A 9,913-nucleotide genomic window follows, 5' to 3' on the forward strand; every position below is an offset into this window, starting at 1 on the left:
GGTGACCAAAAGAACACATAGATAACTATATCTATACCAGACAAAATAGACTTTGTAAAAAACTGTCAAAAAAGAGAAAGATCATTTTATAACTATAAAAAGATCAATTTAATAAGAATATTTAACAATTATAAATATATATGCACCCAATATCACAGCACCCAAATATATTAAGCAAGCACTGACATAACTGAAGAGAGAAATAGATCACAGTACAATAATAGTAAGAGATTTTAATACTTCCCTTTTAATAATGAGTTGAGCATTCACATAGATGATCAATAAGGAAGCAGCACATTTAAACAATACTACAGACTAAATGGACTTAATAGACATACAGATTATTCCACTACAACAACAGAACACTCTTCTGAAGCACACATAGAACATTTTCCAGTATAGATCATATAAGTTACAAAACAATTCTTAAACATTCTAAAAGATTTAAATTATACCAAATGTATTTCCCAAAAAAACTAAGGGAAACACAGAATTATTGGCAGAAGGTAAACTAGAAAATTCACCAATGTGGAAATTAAACAAAATCTCTTTTAAAAATTGATAGAACAAAAATAAATTTGAGGGGAAATTAGAAAATATCTTGAGATGAACAAAAATAAAACAATCTACCAAAACTTATGAGATACTACAAAAGCAGTACTAACAGGTAGACTTATAGGGATAAGTTCCTATATTTTAAAAAAGGAAGATATCAAAAACCAGCAAACAACAACCAAAAAAAAAAAAAAAAAAAAAAATTGGCTGAAGGACCTAACAAATACTAGAGAAGAAACAAACAAATAGAAAAGAGAAAACAATAGAAAAAATTCAACAAGACTAAGTTGTGTTTGGAAAAAAATCAACAAAATTGAAAAAACATTAGCTAGACTAAGGAAAGAGACAAAAGATGGAAATACCATAAATGAAAGAGGAGATGTACAAATGATGCCACATAAATAAAAAAGGATTATGAGACTAATGTTAACAATTACCCACCAACAAAGGATAACCTATAAAAAATGGATACAGTCCTAGAAACTTATAACCTACCAAGACAGAATCACAAAGAAATAGAAAATCTAAACAGATCAATAAAGAATGAAGAGACCGAAGCAGTGATCCAAAATTTGCAACAAAGAGAAGTCCAGAACAGAGGAATTCACCATAGGTGAATTCTACTAAACATTTAAAGAAGCATTAGTATCAATCCTAAAGCCTTTCCAAAAGGATTGAAGAGGATGGGACACTTCCAAACTCATTCTATGAGGCCAACATTATCTTGATATCAAAGTCAGGAAAACTATAGGTTATTATCTCCGAGGAATATAGATACAAAAATCTTCAACAAAATACTAGCAAGCCAAATTTAACAGCATATTAAAGGATCATATAGCATGAGTAAGTGAGATGTATCTGTGAGAGGCAAGGTTTTAAATGTGTGAAAATAAATTCTAGTGATAGACCAAGATAAGAGAATGAAGGATAAAAGTCAAATGATCATATCAATAGGGTGCCTGGGTGGCTCGGTTGGTTAAGCATTGCATTCGGCTCAGGTCATGATCCCAGGGTCCTGGGATGGAACTGCCACATCTGGCTCCCTGCTCTGTGGGGAGCCTGCTTCTCCCTCTCCCTCAGACTGCTGCTCCCCCTCCTTGTGCTCTCTCTCTCTCTTTGTCAAATCAATCAATCAGTCTTTTTTTAAAAATGATCATATCAATAGATACAGGGAAGAAAAATTGACAGCACGTGGGCAAAAGAGAGTTTCTTCAACTGTCACATTGGGAAAACTGGATATCTGCTTGCAAAAGAATTGAATTAGACCCTGTCTTATACCACACTCTAAACAATCAACTCAAAATGTATTAAATTCTTAAACACAAAACCCAAAATACAAAATCTCAGGCAATACATAGGGGTAAGTCTGAATAACATCAGTATTAAGAATGATTTCTGGATATGATGCTAAAACCATAGATGACAAAAGCATAGATACGTAGGACTACATCCAACTAAATCTGTATAGCAAGGGAAATAACAAGAGTATAAAAGGCAACCTATGGAATGTGAGAAAATATTTGCAAACTTATGTCTGATAAGGCATTAATATCCAAAAAGATATAAGGAACTCCTATAATTCCATAGCAAACAAAACAAAATAAAATGAAACCCATGTAACAAGAAAACCTAATTTAAAGATGGGCAAAGGTCTTCAATAGACCTTACTCCAAAGAAGACATCTCAGTGGCCAGTAGATGTTTGGAAAAGTAGTCAAAATTACCAACTGTAATTGAGATTAAAACCACAATGAAATATCATCTCACATCCGTTAGGATGGATATTATTTAAACACACACACACGGAACAAATCTTGATGAGGATGTAGAGAAATCAGAATTCTTACGCATTGTAATTAGGAAAGTAAAATGGTACAATCACAATAGAGAACTGTATGAAAGTTATTCAAAATTGAAAATAGAACTACTATATGATCTAACAATTTTATTTTTGTGTATTTATCCAAAAGAATTGAAATCAGGCTCTTAAAGAGATTCTGACATTTCATGTTCATTGCAGCATCATTCACATTAGCCCTAAGGGAAACAACTTAACTGTCAGTCAAGGGATGAAGAGATTTTAAAAAATAAATAAAAGTGATATATACATACAATGGAATATTATCTAGCCATAAAAATGAATACTATTCTGTCCTATGCTACAAAATGGATGAACATTGAGGCTATTACTATTACACTAAGTGAAGTAAGGCAGCCATAGAATTAACACTGCAAAATCTCCCTTGGATTAGGTGTATAAATTATTCAAACTCTTAGAAACAAAGTATAATAATAGTTGCAAGGCACTGGGTTGGGGAGGGGGAAACAGGGAGTTACTACTTGATAGACACAGAATTTTAGTTATGCTGTTGGAGGAAGTTATAGAGACATGCTGTTCAATATCATGCTTAGAGTTAACAATACCATACTGCACACTTAAAAATTTGTTAACAGGGTAGATCTCATGTTACATGTTTTTTATAATTATAAAAAATAAAAGAGAGAAACAGAAAAGTATTGGTCATGATAAGCTGCTTTCTTTTTCAGTTTCTTTCTGTTTACTAGCAATACAGAACTTCACACATAATGCACTTGCAAATTTGCTAAATCATCCAAATGTGGAACAAAAATGAGCTAGGTTCTAAGAAATAATAAACAGTAGATCAACACTGTTACATTTTTAAAAGCTGGGCTCCTTCAACATGTACTGGCCTTTTTCCATGCAAATACTGATAATATTATTTACCTAAAGTAATGTCAGAAGGCCTCCTCAAAAACTCAGTGTATTTCCTTTTCTAATGCCTTAACATAATATCAAGGAGAGGAAAATTAAAAATGAAATTAATATACTCAAACATGGGTATATTTGGGGCACTGTGGTTTAATCTATGTGTAATACTTTTTAGTTCTTAAGTGCCTTATTCTTTGGTGCTTATCATTGAAAACATGAACAATCATGTGAAATCTTCTGCAAGTTTTATGTAGGTTTTAAATAAAGAGCGACTGAAAAGGCCTGCCCATCCTCTACTAAAAATCCACATGTTCAGTATAAAGTTCCCCAAGGAAATGAAGCTGGTATGCCTTTTTCATTTCTTAGCATCTAAAAATGTGGGCAACGAACAAACATTCAATATGCTTGTAAAATTAAATATTAAATTCTGCACTAGAATGAAATAAAGCAAGGAAACAGGGAGGGAAGAGGGATGAAGGATGAAGAATCTGAAAAGAATAGGAAATATGTACTCAGCAATGTATGTACATAAATGTACACTCAGTAAATTCAGATCAACATGTGAGTCCCATGTTTGCCCTGAAACTTAAGTAGAGTCACTTTTTACCATGGCTGATCCAGAATTTACTGGAGAATTTGATATCAGACATTCACCTATTACAAATTCTTAAGTATAGATGGCTTAGCTTTATTTAGAAAACCCTGAACAGGGGTGCCTGCGTGGCTCAGTGGGTTAAGCCTCTGCCTTTGCCTCAGGTCATGGTCTCAGGGTCCTGGGATCAAGACCCACATGGGGCTCTCTGCTCAGCAGGGAGCCTGCTTCCTCCTCTCTCTCTCTCTTCCTGCCTCTCTGCCTACTTGTGATCTCCCTTTCTGTCAAATAAGTAAATAAAATCCTTTAAAAAGAAAAAAAAAAAAAGGAAAGAAAACCCTGAGCAGAATAATTCCAGAGTAACTACAGACCAAAACATATGCTGTAATAAGCCTTGTCATTAACCTTGTATTTAAGGAATTGACATTGTGATAGTTCTTTCCTAAATGTCTCAAAAGTAAAACAAATGTTTCTTCCATTTAAATACCAAGCACAACAAATAACTGAAGACTCAAGTCAACTGTATAACGAAACTGTAAATGTGTGTATGTGTGTTTATATACAAAAACATGAATGAGCATATTGATAATAATGCAGCTTCAAAGTTATAGTTCAGTAAGTAATAACAGATAATGGGTGATGATTTCATTTTCCAATAATGCATTTCTATCTATATTTTCCACTTACTTTCCCCAAATTCATTATGCAGTATGTGATGCTAATCCATACTGAAAATGTATAAGTTTTAACTTGCTAATAATCTAGTAATGATATTATCTGGATGGAAAGTGATCCTTAATTTATCATTATCATAGACAAATTAGGGTGATTTATATGACTTACACTGACATCTTTCAGTAAAAATTGTGGTTAAGATCAGAAATGACCTGCTATGTTGTCAAGTATATGCTATGTAAGTGAGCATACTAAATTATATGTTGCAACTGTGTTTTAGCAAATGCATTTGAAACTTTCAACAAATACATTTCTAATTATTCCTTAAGACTTAACTCAAATAGTGCTCCCCATGTGATGTTTTATCTGACTCCTTTAGCTGGCTTTGCCATTGTGCTTCTCTCATACTTCACATAATTCTGCATCTCTCTCTCTCTCTCTCTCTCTCATTAGACAGGACCCTCTAGAGCCATTTCTGTATAATAGTCACCTTTGAATTTCTGGTATTTAGCATAGTATTTGGCATATGATAATTTCTTAATAATGCTTTTTTAGTAAATTTAGTGGATATACCTCCACTATGCTAATATTGAAATATGAATGTCAGGCAAAAGATGAATCAACCTCCTAGATAAGTTTCTAGTGCACTCTACATTTGGGAAGGAAGATTAAGATATTGTGCTGTGTTTATAGGAAAGTAGTTGAAGTAAAATCTATAGTAGGCCAAGGGATTTTAGGTATTAACAGGAAAGGACATGCATTTACTTTATACAGTTATCTGATAGTCACAGGGTGGCAACATACAAATACTACCTTTTGGCCCTGAACTAGATATCTAGTTCTATCGATCTATCTTAACTCTTTTTGGAAATGTAACACAGAACAGTAGTCTCATAAAAACTCTAACTTGTAAAATGACTAGACAAAGTTATGTAGGTTTTCACCATCCATTGCTTAAATATGTCCCTGAAAAATGTCAAAGGTGTACTCCCATCCTAGCCAAATAAAAACCATTATCAGGAGCCCAGCTAAACATTTCTAGAGCAATGTAAAAATGTCAAGGTAGCTGCTCTTAAGAAAACCATGGCCTTTATTTATTTTTCAAAGTTGATCAAAATCTTAACAATGGTAGTAGAGCCAAGAAGTAGTTAATACATACATCACTCCTCCCTTCGCCTACAAGATTTTTATTTCTCTCACAACATTTCAATCATTTCAGTGTGTCATCGTCAACCACTAGTTCATGAAAATGCAAAGGATTAAATCATTTGGCTCTAAATCATTATGTGATATGGCCTTGTCAATCTTTTCAAAGAAATTTATATTCTTTAGGATTTTTCAGCAGATTCTGCAGAGTCTCCAAAAGGATTAATGGTGACTTGCATTTTTTTTTTTTTTTCAAATCAAGTGTTTTATTTAAAAAAAAACTTCATAGTAAGCCAAAAAGTTAAAAGGAATGTGTGAAAGGGAACAGAAACAGACATGGTACCAGCCAACAACCACATGGCCCATTCTGTGCAAGTACTTCAAGAGAACCTGAAGGCGAAGATGTATCATGAATGACATACTTAAGAAAAATTAAAACACTAGCTTTACGTTATTATAGCTCACTCTTGACGTTTCTGGACTAGAAAACGGAGAAGATTCCCAAGACCTATTTTCTTTCTCAAAGGAATCATCTTCTTGGAATGCAAACTTCTGCTTAAGTGCATGGGATATTAAAGACACTGGATCCCAATGTGAATCTTGTCTTTTCCTCTTCTGAATGGGTCTACCTCCAGGTGACCGTTCAATAGCACGAAGTTTAACCTTATTCATGTCCTTTAGTACATCCAACATGTTTGGAACATCTTTATTTTCCTGGTTTTTTGAATGACTGTAATTGGTCTTACTGTCAGCCGGGTGCTGTTTTTTCATTTCATTTGCAGAATTATCTGAGTCACACATATTATTAGATCCTGACTGTGTGAGAGAACAGGTCGGCTGTGGAGAAAAATGCTGAGGGGGCAGTGGAGGAGGAAGAGGAGGAGGAGGAGGAGGAAAAAGCATTGAACTTGAAAATGGATCTGGCTGGACACTCAGTTCAGTAGTCCCTGGTGATGGTCTTTGTCCCAAACCACGAGGCAGAAAATACAGAACTAGGCTGATAATTGGGCTTAATAGCAGAGTACTCTACTCCAGGCAGTAAACATCTTACCTCAGCCTTTAAGGTTTCCTCCAGTATTTGACTAAGCCACAGGGAACAGCATATCACCTACTCATTGCCAAACTGCTCTTACAAATGTCTCTTTCACTTTCAAGTACCTTTGAAGTCTTAGGGTACTCCATGTTTTGCAAAGGAGTGCCCCATTCACATTCAAAAATGATTTGGTGGAGATGAAGTCTACATACTTAGTACGACTGAGCTCTGATTCCTTTATGCCAAACATAACTCAGTATTAAAGATTTAAGAATATACCGACTCAGTGTACACCATGGTTTAATATCTACTGATTTTATTAGTGAGTTTTTTATGCGCTGAATGTGGGATTTTTAAAGAATTTTTTGAAAGAATATATCCTGTTTTCAAGTGCATTTCAGACTGTGCTTTACCTAAATTAAGATATTTATATTAAATTGTGGAGACTGTCTATAATAGTAAAAATCTTCCACTTTCTATTACCCTAGGAAAGCTGATATTTACATGGTAAACTGTCTAGGAGTCTGGAAATTTTATGCTATTAATAGAATTAGGGAGAATTTGTATTTTAATTCATTTTGTAGTGTTACTTAGTTTTTGAAAATACATCCTTTATCTTTCCTCAAAGCTTACAACTTTCTTATATTTCTATTATACTTCTGATTTTATTTTATACATTATGGCCTGAATAAATGTTTGCTATCCTGTAGCATGAACAATGACTCTTGAGGAAAGAAAAGAATTTCCAGTGCAGATTATGGGCAGGATAATTAACAAAATGTTACTCATGTTCTTTCTTTAAAAAGATTTTATTTATTTATTTGAGACAGAGACAGAGAGAGCATGAGCTGGGGGGCGGCTAGAGAGAGAGGGAGAAGCAGGGAGAGCTGAGCAGGGAGTCCTGCCAAGGGGCTGCATCCCAGGACCCTGAGGTCATGACCTGAGCCAAAGGCAGATGCTCAACTACTGAGTCACCCAGGTACCCCAAAATATTACCAATATTCAATAAAAATAAACATGGAATCTTTATCCACACCTAAAAGGTATAAATTATTAAAACTACTATAATATAATTAATATAATAACATAAATAGTATAAAATTCTCTGAGATAATAGAAATACTTTCTAAGAAGCATTTCTCAGAAAGATCCATGAGTGATTACGGTGTTTAAGTGGTATATAACTAGAGGGGCATCAGGGTGGTTCAGTTGGTTAAACCCCTTGATTTTGGCTGACATCGTGATCTCGGGGTCCTGAGATCAAGCTCCATGTTGGGTTTTGTACTATGTGTGGAGTCTGCTTAATATTCTCCACCTCTACCTCCACCCCTCCCCACTCTCTCTTTCAATAAAAGAAAAAAATATTAAATAACTATGGAAAAAATCCCCATGCAATTTTTAATTTACAGGGATATAAGCATAAAGATATTCACTTTTATATTAACAGATAAATATACTTATTAATCATTCATGAGTATTCCATATGTGGTGTGTCACTGTATCAGCTGTTTGTATTGAATCTGGGTTGTGTGTGAGTGTGTGTGTGTGTGTGTGTGCGTGTTTGTATTTACCTCTATATGGAAATGCATATACATGTGAAATTCATATTTTGAATTTGCATTTATATTCCTTTTCCTACATCAAGACTTTATTATTAGATCATCTTTCAACTCAACCACCAGTACTTTAACTGGCTCAAAAACTTTTAATATCAGAAGTTGACAGGTTCATTAGTCATGTTGCTGGATTAACACAAACTGCAGCCCTAAACCTGTCATAATGATCATATATATCGTAGATTTTTGTTGTTCACTGCTGAAGGAGGAAAACTGAGATTTGTTATCATTCTTCAAAGTAAAACTGGGGGCGGCTGGGTGGCTCAGTGGTTTAGGCCTCTGCCTTCGGCTCAGGTAATGATCTCAGGGTCCTGGGATCAAGCCCTGCATCGGGCTTTCTGCTCGACTGGGAGCCTGCTTCCCCCTCTCTCTCTCTGCCTGCCTCTCTGCCTACTGGTGATCTCTGTCTGACAAGTGAATGGATAAAATCTTAAAAAAAAAAAAAAGAAAAGAAAAGAATTTAAAATAAAACTGAAAGAATTAAATAAAACAATTTTAAAATAATTTTGCTTTTTTGGAATGTAAAGAAATACAGAGATCATTGTTATTAACAATAAAGAAAATTGAAGTATAAATTAAAATGCAAATAAGTTAATTAATACATATTTAATAAGTACCAACATTTTTAACTGTTTGTGGATAACTCTTAAAATTTACAATCTGGTTGCGTCACCAACTATTTAATGTAAAATTATTAGAGGATTATTGTTTGGCCATAATTATCCGCTCTCAAAATGGGAGCTCAAAATATGAATTGATGAATATAGACTGGAATTTTCAAATCAGTATTCAATAACCATGTGAAATCTAATCCCCTCAGCCTTAAAGAATAAATGATTTCTGGATCCATTGAGAAACCATGAAGATGGGAGAGACAGCCTGAACCAAAATACAAGGACACCAAGAAAAATAGTATATGTAATAGTCAATGAAAAGACTGATATACTAAAAGAGAAACGTAAAAATCTGTGAGTAATCCCATGGACTCAATGAAGTTCTGAGACCTTTCAAGACGGTGTGTGAAAAATCTCAAGTATAATCTTACAAAATATTTACTATTTTATTATAAGTCAGACCAAGGGGAAATTAATGTTTCTTAATAATGAAAACAATTTAAGAATACCAAAAATATGAACTAGGACCTGTGAATATCTTTCACTTCATGATTCAGTATAAAACATACATGCACAATTGAATAGCAAACTATACATATAAATGAGAAGTAAAACAGCAGACATTTTTAACAGCTATCAAGCTTTACTAATAAGGTCAAGAATATAGCCTATCCATAGACATCAGCAGAACAGTAAGAAGACAGATACATCAAGGAGAACATTCCAGGTCTTAACTTCCAGAATCAGATATATATCTTCATGAAATCTCTAACACAATGGAGCATTTGCATCATTAACTGTCTTCATTCTGTACCCCTAGAAAGTTAAAGCTTAACATTCTCCATACAGCTTTGTATTAGAGATCCTAGATTCTATTTACTAGTTATACATCTAAAAGCATTTAGAGATAAAGCCTCTTGCTCCTATAAAATATGATTGATCTATTTATTTG

At 33.9% G+C, this 9,913-nt stretch overlaps 1 protein-coding gene across 1 annotated transcript; it reads right to left on the bottom strand.

Annotated features, from left to right (window-relative positions):
- Positions 1-5,936: 5,936 nt before the first annotated feature.
- On the bottom strand, positions 5,937-6,671 carry LOC101690453 (mitochondrial fission regulator 2). Its single transcript, XM_013057671.2, has one exon. It carries the CDS (start codon positions 6,599-6,601, stop codon positions 6,131-6,133), a length of 471 nt encoding a protein of 156 aa, XP_012913125.2. The 5' UTR covers positions 6,602-6,671; the 3' UTR covers positions 5,937-6,130.
- Between the last annotated feature and the right edge of the window lie 3,242 nt (positions 6,672-9,913).

This window comes from Mustela putorius, unplaced genomic scaffold (assembly GCF_011764305.1).
Source record: "Mustela putorius furo isolate JIRA1106 unplaced genomic scaffold, ASM1176430v1.1 tig00003898_pilon_pilon_pilon, whole genome shotgun sequence".
Classification (NCBI taxonomy): Eukaryota; Metazoa; Chordata; class Mammalia; order Carnivora; family Mustelidae; genus Mustela; species Mustela putorius.

Excerpts from the sequence above, each read along its gene's own strand:
- LOC101690453 (XM_013057671.2), bottom strand. The coding sequence starts at position 6,601 with ATGCTTTTTCCTCCTCCTCCTCCTCCTCTTCCTCCTCCACTGCCCCCT.